The sequence below is a fragment of the Ranitomeya variabilis genome, chromosome 6 (assembly GCF_051348905.1).
Source record: "Ranitomeya variabilis isolate aRanVar5 chromosome 6, aRanVar5.hap1, whole genome shotgun sequence".
Taxonomy (NCBI): domain Eukaryota; kingdom Metazoa; phylum Chordata; class Amphibia; order Anura; family Dendrobatidae; genus Ranitomeya; species Ranitomeya variabilis.
The window spans coordinates 22,749,891-22,764,335 of NC_135237.1; the positions used below are offsets into that span (position 1 = coordinate 22,749,891).

The following is a 14,445-nucleotide window of genomic DNA, read 5'->3' on the forward strand; positions in this document are numbered from 1 at the left end:
CCAGATTTCTTCAGGCTACTGAAGTTAATTACCTTAAAGAGAATCTTCCAGGACAATCTTACTTTAGAAACTAGTCTCACGGTTGTGTAGGTCTTGGTATAACAATAAGAATGATACCTGTTTTGTAGCAATTGATTGTGCCAGTGCCAAGAAATCAAGATTTAGATTCACATACAAATCAGCCTAGAAGTTCCTTGGGGGCGTGTCGATACACTCTGACTGCTTAGACACGCCCCCAGTGCCACACGCCCCGCTCCTGATTGGTTTGTGACTCTAAAGCTTGATTTCTCATCACTGGCACATCCGATTAAATCAAGACAGGTATCATTTTTATTGTTATAATGGCAGCTATACTGCCATACCTCTAGTTTTAGCAGTACATTTCTGTGGTGGTCATCTTCAGTCTCAGAGTAGAGTGATGCTTAGCCTCGCGCTTCTGCTTGTTCATCGATCAATCAGGGTCGCAGCACCTGGACCACCACCAATCAAAACGTCTGAAATGTCTCACTGACCCAGCAATAGGGTTACGCTGTAGCCGGCCTAATGCCGGAAGTTCATTTCCCACTCGTGTCTAGGGGCATTTTAGGTTTTGGTCACACAAGTAATTTTAAGGCCTAAACCTTTTTTTCATATTCGGTTATTCAAAAATATGTTACATGGGGCCTAATTTTTATGTCTTTGTCTGTTTTCAATTTTTTTATTTTTTGACATTATCGTAGAAAAATGTAAATAAAAATAAGAAACGCCTGAGTGGTTTTCACTTTTTCTATTCTTTTTTTTTTAAAGACCACAAAGGGCCACGAAAATGCATTGTAATTGTGCTACCCTTTCAGTTACAAATATTTTTGTATTTTGGACATACCGGCATGTGTTTTTTCTTGGTATGGGAATAGAAAAAATGGTTTGTACTGATGATGGCTTTCTTCTTTTTTTTAATCTTATTATTCTTTCTTTCTCTTTTTCTTTCTTTTTGTCTCTCTCGCTCTCTCTCACTTACTTTTTCCTTCTTTCTTTCTCTCTTCCTACATTCTTTTTTTTCTTCCTTACTTCCTTTCTTTTTTCTCTCTTTCTTTCTTTCTTCTCCCTTACTTCTCTCCTTTACTTCCTACTTTCTCCCTTATGTCCTGCTTTCTTTCTTTCTCCCTTCTTCCTTCTCTCTTTCTACCTACCATACTTCCTTCCTTTTTTCTCCCTTACTTCCTACTTTCTTTTTTTCTCCCTTACTTCCTTCTTTCTTTTTTTCTCCCTTATGTCCTTCTTTCTTTCTCTTTCTTTCTTTCTTTCCTTCCTTCTTTCTTTCCTTCCTTCTTTTTTTCTCCTTTATGTCCTTCTTTCTTTCTTTCTTTCTTTCTTTCTTTCTTTCTTTCTTTCTTTCTTTCCTAGAAAGGCTAGTACATTGGACCATTTCATCTATAAATACATTTAAATTATTTTTGGCTTTTCACTGTGACTGTGATCTGCCTGCAACCTAAACATGGTTAGCGCATCCTACACTGTCATAGTGGGCTGTTAGTGCTTACATGGGTGGTCTCATCCCCTGTCACCATACAATTCTCATTTATAATCCAGATCAGCTGCTCTGTCTGCCTTCACCTGTCCATGGATTTGATCTCCACAATAATTTAAAAGGCCTCTGAGGGTTGTGGTCTCATCAATCACACAGGACCTTAATTTAAATACTCTTGTTTTTACTATTCTAATGCTATGATTTGTGTGTGGGGGGGGTTACATATAGCAATACCACGTGTGCAGTTATTTTCAATGTGTATTGCCTGTTGCTCTCACAATTTTGCTACTAAACTTTTTTTTTAATGACCTCTTTGACACATTGTAAAGTAGAAGAGAACGTGCAAAAAGTATCAGACTCACTAGCAAAGATCAAATGTAGTTTTCAATCTCCTTTATCTCAAAAGACACACAAGAAATACAAGACAAGTAAGAGAAGAGTGTAATACATCAGTGCAGTACAGGACGCCTGACTGGAAGGATCAAAGAGACTCGTGATGTCAGGAAAATGGGGAAAACTAGAAAACTAGAGATAAAAATTGTCAGATCCGGGCAGAACAAACTGCAGAAAAAAGGAAACATGTAGGATGGAAATGTTCTTTATAAACTTTTATAATTCCATTAATATAAAGAATGTTCTTATTGAAGAATAGAACTCCTATAATACTGCCTGCTATGTAGAAGAATATAACTACTATATACCGCCCCATGTACAAGAATATAACTACTATAATACTGCCCCTATGTACAAGAATATAACTACTATAATACTGCTCCTATGTACAATAATATAACTACTATAATACTGCTCCTATGTACAAGAATATAACTACTATAATACTGCCCCATGTACAAGAATATAACTACTATAATACTGTCCCTATGTACAAGAATATAACTACTATAATACTGCTCCTATGTACAATAATATAACTACTATAATACTGCCTCTATGTACAAGAATATAACTACTATAATACTGCTTCTATGTACAGGAATATAACTACTATAATACTGCTCCTATGTACAGGAATATAACTACTATAATACTGCTCCCTATGTACAAGAATATAACTACTATAATACTGCTCCTATATACAAGAATATAACTACTATAATACTGCTCCTATGTACAATAATATAACTAATATAATACTGCTCCTATGTACAATAATATAACTAATATAATACTGCTCCTATGTACAAGAATATAACTACTATAATACTGCCCCTATGTACAAGAATATAACTACTATAATACTGCCCCTATGTACAATAATATAACTACTATAATACTGCCCCCTATGTACAAGAATATAACTACTATAATACTGCCCTTATGTACAAGAATATAACTATTATAATACTGCCCATATGTACAAGAATATAACTACTATAATACTGCCCATATGTACAAGAATATAACTACTATAATACTGCCCCCTATGTACAAGAATATAACTACTATAATGCTGCTCCCTATGTACAAGAATATTACTAATATAATACTGCCCCTTATGTACAAGAATATAACTACTATAATACTGCTCCTATGTACAAGATCCAACCTACAAGAGAAAAAAGGAGCAAAAACCCTGCTGTAACTAAGTAAATAAAAAGCAAAAAGTGCATTTAACCCCTTAAGCCCCGAGGGTGGTTTGCACGTTAATGACCGGGCCAATTTTTACAATTCTGACCACTGTCCCTTTATGAGGTTATAACTCTGGAACGCTTCAACGGATCTTGGCGATTCTGACATTGTTTTCTCGTGACATATTGTACTTCATGTTAGTGGTAAAATTTCTTCGATATAACTTGCGTTTATTTGTGAAAAAAACGAATATTTGGCGAAAATTTGGAAAATTTCGCAATTTTCCAACTTTGAATTTTTATGCCCTTAAATCACAGACATATATCACACAAAATACTTAATAAATAACATTTCCCACATGTCTACTTTACATCAGCACAATTTTGGAACCAAAATTTTTTTTTGTGACGGAGTTATAAGGGTTAAAAGTTGACCAGCAATTTCTCATTTTTACAACACCATTTTTTTTTAGGGACCACATCTCATTTGAAGTCATTTTGACGGGTCTATATGATAGAAAATACTCAAGTGTGACACCATTCTAAAAACTGCACCCCTCATGGTACTCAAAACCACTTTGAAGAAGTTTATTAACCCTTCAGGTGTTTCACAGGAATTTTTGGAATGTTTAAATAAAAATGAACATTTAACTTTTTTTCACACAAAATTTATTTCAGCTCCAATTTGTTTTATTTTACCAAGGGTAACAGGAGAAAATAGACCCCAAAAGTTGTTGTACAATTTGTCCTGAGTACGCTGATACCCCATATGTGGGGGTAAACCACTGTTTGGGCGCATGGCAGAGCTTGGAAGCAAAGGAGCGCCATTTGACTTTTCAATGCAAAATTGACTGGAATTGAGATGGGACGCCATGTTGCATTTGGAGAGCCCCTGATGTGCCTAAACATTGAAACCCCTAACAAGTGACACCATTTTGGAAAGTAGACCCCCTAAGGAACTTATCTAGATGTGTGGTGAGCACTTTGACCCAACAAGTGCTTTACAGAAGTTTATAATGCAGAGCCGTAAAAATAAAAAATCATATTTTTTCACAAAAATGATCTTTTCACCCCCAATTTTTTATTTTCCCAAGGGTAAGAGAAGAAATTGGACCCCAAAAATTGTTGTGCAATTTGTCCTGAGTACACTGATACCCCATATGTGGGTGTAAACCATTGTTTGGGCGCAGGGCAGAGCTCAGAAGGGAAGGAGCGCCATTTGACTTTTCAATGCAAAATTGACTGGAATTGAGATGGGACGCCATGTTGCGTTTGGAGAGCCCCTAATGTGCCTAAACATTGAAACCCCCCACGAGTGACACCATTTTGGAAAGTAGACCCCTTAAGGAACTTATCTAGATGTGTGTTGAGCACTTTGACCCAACAAGTGCTTCACAGAAGTTTATAATGCAGAGCCGTAAAAATAAAAAATCATATTTTTTCACAAAAATGATCTTTTCACCCCCATTTTTTTATTTCCCCAAGGGTAAGAGAAGAAATTAGACCACAAAAGTTGTTGTGCAATTTGTCCTGAGTACGACGATACCCCATATGTGGGTGTAAACCATTGTTTGGGCGCATAGCAGAGCTCAGAAGGGAAGAAGCGCTATTTTACTTTTCAATGCAAAATTGACTGGAATTAAGATGGGATGCCATGTTGCGTTTGGAGAGCCCCTGATGTGCCTGAACAGTGGAAACTCCCCAATTCTACCTGAAACCCTACCCCTAACCTCACCCCTAACCGTTTACTGAACATTTTCTGACAGTCATAAGTGCCACGTATTTAAGAGCCACGTATTTCAGTGCCACGTATTTCAGTGCCACGTATTTCAGTGCCACGTATTTCAGTGCCACGATATTTCAGTGCCACGTATTTCAGTGCCACGTATTTCAGTGCCACGTATTTCAGTGCCACGTATTTCAGGCACTGAAAAATACGTGGCAAGTAAATACTTCAGTGCCACGATATTTCAGTGCCACGATATTTCAGTGCCACGTATTTCAGTGCCACGTATTTCAGGCACTGAAAAATACGTGGCACGTAAATACGATGCACGTAAATACGATGCACGTAAATACGTGGCACGTAAATACGTGGCACGTAAATACGTGGCACGTAAATACGTGGCACGTAAATACGTGGCACTTAAATACGTGGCACTTAAATACGTGGCCACTGAAATATCGTGGCACTTATATACGTATATAAACGTATATTTCAGTGCCACGTATTTCAGTGCCACGTATTTCAGGTTAGGGGTAGGGTTAGGGGTAGGGTTAGGGTTTTTTGTTTTTTTCTTGTTTTCTTGTGTTTTTCTATAAAAACGCATGCGTTTTACCGCGTTTACATGCATTTTTTCACACATGCGGTTTTTTTTAAAAACGCATGCAGATAAAAACGCAAGTGTGAAACCAGACTAAAAGACGCTTTTTATAGCAAAAAAGTTTTTGCGTCTCCACATTTTGAGACCTATAATTTTTCCACATTTTGGTCCACAGAGTCATGTGAGGTCTTGTTTTTTGCGGGACGAGTTGACGTTTTTATTGGTAACATTTTCGGACACGTGACCATTTTTTATCACTTTTTATTCCGATTTTTGTGAGGCAGAATAACCAAAAACCAGCTATTCATGAATTTCTTTTGGGAGAGGCGTTTATACCGTTCTGCGCTTGGTAAAATTGATAAAGCAGTTTTATTCGTCGGGTCAGTACGATTACAGCGATACCTCATTTATATAATTTTTTAATGTTTTGACGCTTTTATACGATAAAAACTATTTTATAGAAAAAATAATTATTTTGGCATCGCTTTATTCTGAGGACTATAACTTTTTTATTTTTTTGCTGTTGATGCTGTATGGCGGCTCGTTTTTTGTGGGACAAGATGACGTTTTCAGCGGTAACATGGTTATTTATATCCGTCTTTTTGATCGCGTGTTATTCCACTTTTTGTTCGGCGGTATGGTAATAAAGCGTTGTTTTTTGCCTCGTTTTTTTTTTTTTTTTCCTTACGGTGTTTACTGAAGGGGTTAACTAGTGGGCCAGTTTTATAGGTTGGGTCGTTACGGACGCGGCGATACTAAATATGTGTACTTTTATTGTTTTTGTTTGTTTTTTTTAGATAAAGAAATGTATTTATGGGAATAATATTTTTTTTATTATTATTATTTAGGATTTTTTTTTTTTTTTTTTTTTTTTTTTTTTAACACATGTGGAAATTTTTTTTTTTACTTTTTTACTTTGTCCCAGGGGGGGGACATCACAGATCGCAGATCTGATAGTGTACACAGCACTCTATCAGATCCGCGATCATACTTTCATCGGAGCAGGCTGCAGCTTTCATCTGCAGCCTGCTCCGACCCGGAAGTGCTCCCTGCAGGACCCGGATACAGCCCCTCGGCCATTTTGGATCCGGGGCCTGCAGGGAGAAGACGTTCGGTACGAGGTGAGTACATCACCTTGTACCGATCGTCTCAGGGAAGCACGCAGGGAGCCCCCTCCCTGCGCGATGCTTCCCTGTACCGCCGGTACACCGCGATCATGTTTGATCGCGGTGTGCCGGGGGTTAATGTGCCGGGGGCGGTCCGTGACCGCTCCTGGCACATAGTGCCGGATGTCAGCTGCGATATGCAGCCGACACCCGGCCGCGATCGGCCGCGCTCCCCCCGTGAGCGCGGCCGATCGCGTATGACGTACTATCCCGTCACCGGGAATTAAGGCCCACCCCACCTCGGCGGTATAGTACGTCATAAGGGCTTAAGGGGTTAAATAACAGAGTTTTTAATAATACTGTTTTTTGATCAAACATAACACAAAAGCCATCCCACCACGACAAGGTAACTCTGATTGAGACAGTACTACACTGTCTAATATTAAAAACCTTACCACGTGTCAGAGTTGACCTCAGTGTATGAATAAGGGCAGACAAAAGGACTGGGCCCAACCAGTGGACACCAGTCTGGGGAAGCCTTATATACAATTTCCAGCTCAGGAGAGGGAGGCCACACCCCGACTTGCACAGAATGCAATAATACAGAGAAAAAACACAAACATTGAGCTTGAGTTGAGAAACCTTTTTTTTGCGGGACCAGATGACGTTTTCAGCCATACCATTTTTATTTATATTCATTTGTTTGTTCACGTTTTATTCTACTTTTTTCCAGTGGTATCAGGATAAAGCATACTTTGCTACATTTTTTGTGTTTTTTTTATGGCATTCCCTGAAGGGGTTAACTAGAGTGACACTTTTGTACATCAGGAGTGTAATATTTTTTTATTATTATGTCATTTTTTATATTTTATTAATTTTTATTTTAATTAGTCCCTCTATATGACTGTCCCTTTTTTTTTACTTTGATTGCAGGTATAATGCATTGCAGTGCGTTATATCTATACTGAATGCCCCTGAGACCATGCAGTGACCGATTAAATTGCACCTCACATTTTTATGTGAATTTCATGTCTCTCTTCCTAGGAGTATTAGATGTCTCCGGAATATCATTCATTGGAATTTAATTACAACTTTCATCTTAAGGAACATCATGTGGTTCCTTCTACAAATGATCGATCATAACATCCATGAAAAGAATGAGGTATGGAAATATAATCTACTAATTATTATCACTAGAGATTCCAGCAGAACACTAAATTAACAAGCAACAATGATGTAAACTCTTCTGGAACTAAGCAGAGTATAATAAATGATAGAGTATTTACAAATATATTACAAATGTCACATACATGGCAATTTTGATCCTGAGTTACATCCTATATTATACCCCAGAGCTGCACTCACTATTCTGCTGGTGCAGTCACTGTGTACATACATTACATTACTGATCCTTAGTTACATCCTGTATTATACTCCAGAGCTGCACTCACTATTCTGCTGGTGCAGTCACTGTGTACATACATTACATTACTGATCCTGAGTTACATCCTGTATTATACCCCAGAGCTGCACTCACTATTCTGCTGGTGCAGTCACTGTGTACATACTGTAAGGTTTCTCTTACTGAGAGTGTTGGGGGACACTCACTTGGCCGCGATATTCAAGCACACGGGCACGGGTTTATAAAACAAAGCAGTCCATGCGGTTTATTAAGCCTCATAAACCGGGTTACGCACAGTTCATAACATGAAACACAACAGGCACCAACTGGTGATATTTACTTGCAGCTTCTAACACTTCAGTGTACGGCTTTGCCTCACGGCCACTAACACGCTGGTCCTCCCTTAACCAGTTCCCAAGGGAGACCACACAGTTCATAGAACTTCACAAGCACTACCGGCCTGTACGATACCTGACGGGAGCTCCGGCTCCACCTGCTGACTCCTTGCCAGTCCGCACCTCCGGGTAAGCTGCCTTACAGGGATCACCAACTTGCCTGGCCGGCACGCACTAGTCAGTCCAGACCTCACAGAAGGACTCCAGCTTCCCCAGACTCCATTAACACTCTTCTGGGTAAGCTGCCTAACAGGGATCCCCAACTTGCCTGTCCGGCATACAGTAGTCAGTCCAGACCTCACCGAAGGACTCCAGCTTCCCCAGTTCCACTGTGCACTGCTCCGGGATCCGGTCCTCCTACTAGGACCTCCCACGCCAGCAGGTGCTTTCCAGGAAGCCTCCTCTCAGGCTTCCAACACAGGAACACACCGAGCCCTCAGGAACTCCCTCAGGGATTTTGCGCTTGGACCCTTCAGGTCCACACACTGGAACCACACAGGAACATGTGACCCACACCCTGGTCACGTTATGTACCTGTAACCACACCCACAGTAATGGATCACATGGGCTGGTCACGTGATCCTGACATCACTGCAGGTCAATTCTCACGGCCTCCATACAACTCCGTGCACATCCCGGGGAGACCATGCAGCGCCCCCTACCTGTTACAGGGGTTACTGCATCACATATATCACATATCCCCCCCCTCTGTTCACACCTGTAGGGTTGAACACCTGTCATACACGTGGGATCACGGGATATGTCATGCACGTTGCCTTGCCCTACCTGTCGAGAAAACCGTCTCAGTCGGTTTTGAGCATCACACAGACCCATTCAGTTGTTGAGTTTACCCCGCCCCCAGCGGTCAACATGTAGGCCTTGAGCTTTGGCCCTTAAGTTACAGTCTGTCCGTGACACCAAACCTTTAGTCAAGTTTGTCTTTTTACTCGACCTTTCTCTCCAGGGGTCGCCACCCACGGTTGGTACGGACATTAGCCCCACTTACAGTCGAGACTAGCAACTGATCAGAGCCTGACCCTCCATCACTACGTCTACTACTGTACATGTCCTTTTTGTTTCCTTTTCCTTGGGAAGAAGGCGGCCGCCACCTTATGTTCTGCAGCTGTTTATTGACCTGCCGTCTGTACAGTCTCAGCTGCTCTATTTCTCTCAAGTAGGCCACGCGATACCTCAGGAGCATCCGGATATTCGCTAGACTCTCCTTGGACCTGACAACCAGGAATGACACCATTCCATCTTCACCCACCTGGGCCTCGTCTTCAGCCGGAATCCTCAGTCTCTTCACACCTGACACATCCACCATCTCCTGCATCGCTTTTCCAAATCGGCCAATGAGCTTCGCTACCAGAGCTCTGGGCACTTGGACTGTGTCCTCTACCAAGCCCAGAAGACTTTGAGCTTTCCTGGCTTGCTCCAAACAACGAGTGGCCTCACCATTCTCCCACAGGACCCTCTGCTTCGTGCGGAGGCACCGTAGGTGCATGTCCCTCAGGACAGCCACCCTCTTCACTGTGACTTCCTTAGTAGACAGTACCACCAACTGTTTCGTCTCCAGTGCCCAGTGCACACTAGACGCTTCCACTGCCTTTTTAAAGGCCTCATGCACACCCTCGCGGGTACATGCATCTTGCGCCTCTACGGGTACATCTATCACGCACTTGAAGAGCGGAGTCTCACTTCCTTCAAGAACAGATGGCTCCTGCCTTGCCATGGACCTTTCCATCAAGACACCTGTCACAACCGGGTGACCATCTTGTTCTGCTTTTAGCGCCAACTCCTCTTCAACTTTACTCTCATTACCACTCTGGTACTGGCACGAGAAGTCTGCGACCACCACCTCTTTTCCTTGTAGAGGGCCTTTTAGTGCTTCTCTAAGCACTACAATGTCTTCCTTTAGGGTCTGATACACACTTTGCCATCTGAACAGGTGACCTCTGAGCTCAGAGACTTCCTTCTCTAGCTCATCCACTTTGCGCTCAGCCGCTTGTCTCAGGACCCTTTCTCGTTCGACATGGTCGTTCACCGTCTCTATAACCAATTCCATCTCGCTTCTCCCATCCTCCGGACTGGTGAAACATCCATCACTTGAGGAGGTATTCACTTCCGGCACCATCTCCTTGGTGGCCTCCTCCACTTCCGCACCCTCCGACTCTGCACTGTCAGGGTCGGCCCTCTCTTGGGTCTCAGCGGTGACGTCATTAGGTTCGTCCCTTTTCCCTGGGACTACAGAGTACTTCATACACCCCAGGTCCTCAGCATCTTCCGTCAATTCCTCACACGGAGCAACGGGTTCAGCCCCTTTGGCTCTTTTACGTCTCCGGCGATGGGAGGAAGAATTGCCTGAGTCAACCTTATTACACTCTTTTCCACTGGCGTCACCGTCTGAATGGGAGTCACCACCAATCATTCTCACAGGTCCTGGACCCCGTCCTCCACCCGTCAGCACAGGTCCTGGACCCCGTCCTCCACCCGTCAGCACAGGTCCTGGACCCCGTCCTCCACCTATCACCAGGGCATATGCGCTTGTTACTGGCCACGACTTGTTACAGTCACCCCCAGAATCTGGGTCACACCCCACAGTCTGATGACCCTGCAAGTCACTCTCTGTCTGGGTGTCAGCTCCACGTGTTCTATCCAGCAGACCACTATCAGTCGTATTGTGGCACACTTCAGGTGAGGTCAGATCAGTTAGTTGGACAGTCGCACCTTTCCCTCTGGTCAGGCCTGCCTTCTCAACATTACTAACTGACATCCACATTATATCCACAAACACTTCAGCCTTTTCCCACAGTGCTACCAAATCTTGTCCTATTACCATAGGATACGGCAAGATCGGGTCTAGAACCACCTCATGGTATGTGGAAACCTCCGCTGCGGCAATGTAGATAGTGGCTACCTGGAGATATTCAGTGTCGCCAGGTGACACAGAATCCCCTGGACGGGTTCTCAGCACAGACGCTTCTCTCCCCGGGTCTATCAACCCTTGCACACACTTTCCATCCAGCCAAAAAGGACGCAGTCATGACACCTCACTGATTGCCGCCCCTTTTTGGCTCCGCCCCCTTTCTGGGCAAGTGCTCCGCTTTTTGATACCACCCCGGTTCGAGATTCAGCCCCCCTTCGGGATTCCACCCCTTTTTGGGCCATTACCCCTATTCGGGTTACCGCCCCTTTTTGGGTCTCCGCCCCCTTTTGGGCAACCATCCCCGTTTGGGCCACCGCTCACTATTAGGGATAATCCCCTCCCTGGGATACACCCGGTGGACTCCCCCACGGTACTCAGGCCCCAGTTCGCACAGTACACCCCTTTGTCTCTGGGCTTGTACTGGCCCTTTAAGAGTCTGCACAGAAAGAGAAAAATTTTTCTTTTTTTTTTTTTTTCTCTATGTCACTTTCACCAGCTCCTGCTGGTACCGCCACAGCTCCCGCTGCAGTCACACACAACCGGCACCTCCAGGTGCTGCCAACCACAAGCCACTACAGCTCCGCCTGCTGTGGAACCTCTCGCTGCAACCACGGCTACTCTCCACACGGCTCTGCACGGCTCCACCGCTGCCGCTTGTCACCTTTGTGACCCCGCCGAGTCACAGCAGACGCTTGTCACTTTCGTAACCCCGCCGAGTTACCGCTAGACGCTTGTCACCTTCGTGGCTCTGCCACAGCAATTAACTTCACGTGTGCTAGCGGGATTGTTGCCAAAATTCTCCACCAATTGTAAGGTTTCTCTTACTGAGAGTGTTGGGGGACACTCACTTGGCCGCGATATTCAAGCACACGGGCACGGGTTTATAAAACAAAGCAGTCCATGCGGTTTATTAAGCCTCATAAACCGGGTTACGCACAGTTCATAACATGAAACACAACAGGCACCAACTGGTGATATTTACTTGCAGCTTCTAACACTTCAGTGTACGGCTTTGCCTCACGGCCACTAACACGCTGGTCCTCCCTTAACCAGTTCCCAAGGGAGACCACACAGTTCATAGAACTTCACAAGCACTACCGGCCTGTACGATACCTGACGGGAGCTCCGGCTCCACCTGCTGACTCCTTGCCAGTCCGCACCTCCGGGTAAGCTGCCTTACAGGGATCACCAACTTGCCTGGCCGGCACGCACTAGTCAGTCCAGACCTCACAGAAGGACTCCAGCTTCCCCAGACTCCATTAACACTCGTGGGTAAGCTGCCTACCAGGGATCCCCAACTTGCCTGGCCGGCACGCACTAGTCAGTCCAGACCTCACAGAAGGACTCCAGCTTCCCCAGTTCCACTGTGCACTGCTCCGGGATCTGGTCCTCCTACTAGGACCTCCTACGCCAGCAGGTGCTTTCCAGGAAGCCTCCTCTCAGGCTTCCAACACAGGAACACACCGAGCCCTCAGGAACTCCCTCAGGGATTTTGCGCTTGGACCCTTCAGGTCCACACACTGGAACCACACAGGAACATGTGACCCACACCCTGGTCACGTTATGTACCTGTAACCACACCCACAGTAATGGATCACATGGGCTGGTCACGTGATCCTGACATCACTGCAGGTCAATTCTCACGGCCCGTGCACATTCCGGGGAGACCTTGCAGCGCCCCCTACCTGTTACAGGGGTTACTGCATCACATATATCACAATACATTACATTACTGATCCTGAGTTACCTCCTGTATTATACCCCAGAGCTGCACTCACTATTCTGCTGGTGCAGTCACTGTGTACGTTACATTACTGATCCTGAGTTACATCCTGTATTATACCCCAGAGCTGCACTCACTATTCTGCTGGTGCAGTCACTGTGTACATACATTACATTACTGATCCTGAGTTACATCCTGTATTATACCCCAGAGCTGCACTCACTATTCTGCTGGTGCAGTCACTGTGTACGTTACATTACTGATCCTGAGTTACATCCTGTATTATACCCCAGAGCTGCGCTCACTATTCTGCTGGTGCAGTCACTGTGTACATACATTACATTACTGATCCTGAGTTACCTCCTGTATTATACTCCAGAGCTGCACTCACTATTTTGCTGGTGCAGTCACTGTGTACATACATTACATTACTGATCCTGAGTTACCTCCTGTATTATACCCCAGAGCTGCGCTCACTATTCTGCTGGTGCAGTCACTGTGTACGTTACATTACTGATCCTGAGTTACATCCTGTATTATACCCCAGAGCTGCACTCACTATTCTGCTGGTGCAGTCACTGTGTACGTTACATTACAGAGCCTGAGTTACATCCTGTATTATACTCCAGAGCTGCACTCACTATTCTGCTGGTGCAGTCACTGTGTACGTTACATTACTGATCCTGAGTTCCTTCCTGCATTATACTCCAGAGCTGCACTCACTATTCTGCTGGTGCAGTCACTGTGTACGTTACATTACTGATCCTGAGTTACATCCTGTATTATACCCCAGAGCTGCACTCACTATTCTGCTGGTGCAGTCACTGTGTACATACATTACATTACTGATCCTGAGTTACTTCCTGCATTATACTCCTTGAATCTTTCAGCACTCATGCCCTTACAGTGCTCTGCATTCCTGTGCTGGAGAGACGTTTCCTTACATCTGATTACATGACTTGAATGACACGTCCCTGAACTCCTATCACCGGAGGAATCTCTGTGCAGACACTGAACAAGCAGCAGATTCTGATGGTGAAAGTTCTGCCACTTCTGAAGTTTTCAGTCGATGCTGGATACATTTGTTTTTCTTGCATTCATAGGTGGGGTCACGGTCTCCCCCTGCACGCGATACATGTTGTGTCCCCATTTATCAGCCCACATTAGTCATCATTATACTTGGCGCAGTCAGTGTTAGTTGATCCTTTATGTATTATGTCCCTTTTTCTCTTTTGAGACCTCGTGTGACCTTCAGAGGGTCCTTCACAGTCCTAAGAAATCCGCTTCTTATAAATGCCCTTTATTTCCCGTCTTCATCTCGCCCTATTGATTCCACATCTTAGTCACCTCCATTCAGTGCATCATTGTGGACGTGTCCCGCTATACTGACACGCGGAGATGTTGGTGCCGTCTATTACGCCATTGTTAGGTGCAGATAATAGATAATCCGGATAATGGGAGATGTAAAGCCTC

General features: G+C 44.0%; 1 protein-coding gene across 3 annotated transcripts in view; it reads left to right on the top strand.

Moving 5' to 3' along the window:
- The window catches only part of CRHR2 (corticotropin releasing hormone receptor 2), a 282,276-nt gene that overhangs the window by 240,016 nt on the left and 27,815 nt on the right, over positions 1–14,445 (top strand). For all 3 annotated transcript variants that reach the window (XM_077268032.1, XM_077268034.1, XM_077268033.1), the window contains one exon: positions 7,571–7,688. In XM_077268032.1, the coding sequence (XP_077124147.1) occupies positions 7,571–7,688 (118 nt within the window). The remainder of the gene's footprint in view (positions 1–7,570; positions 7,689–14,445) is intronic.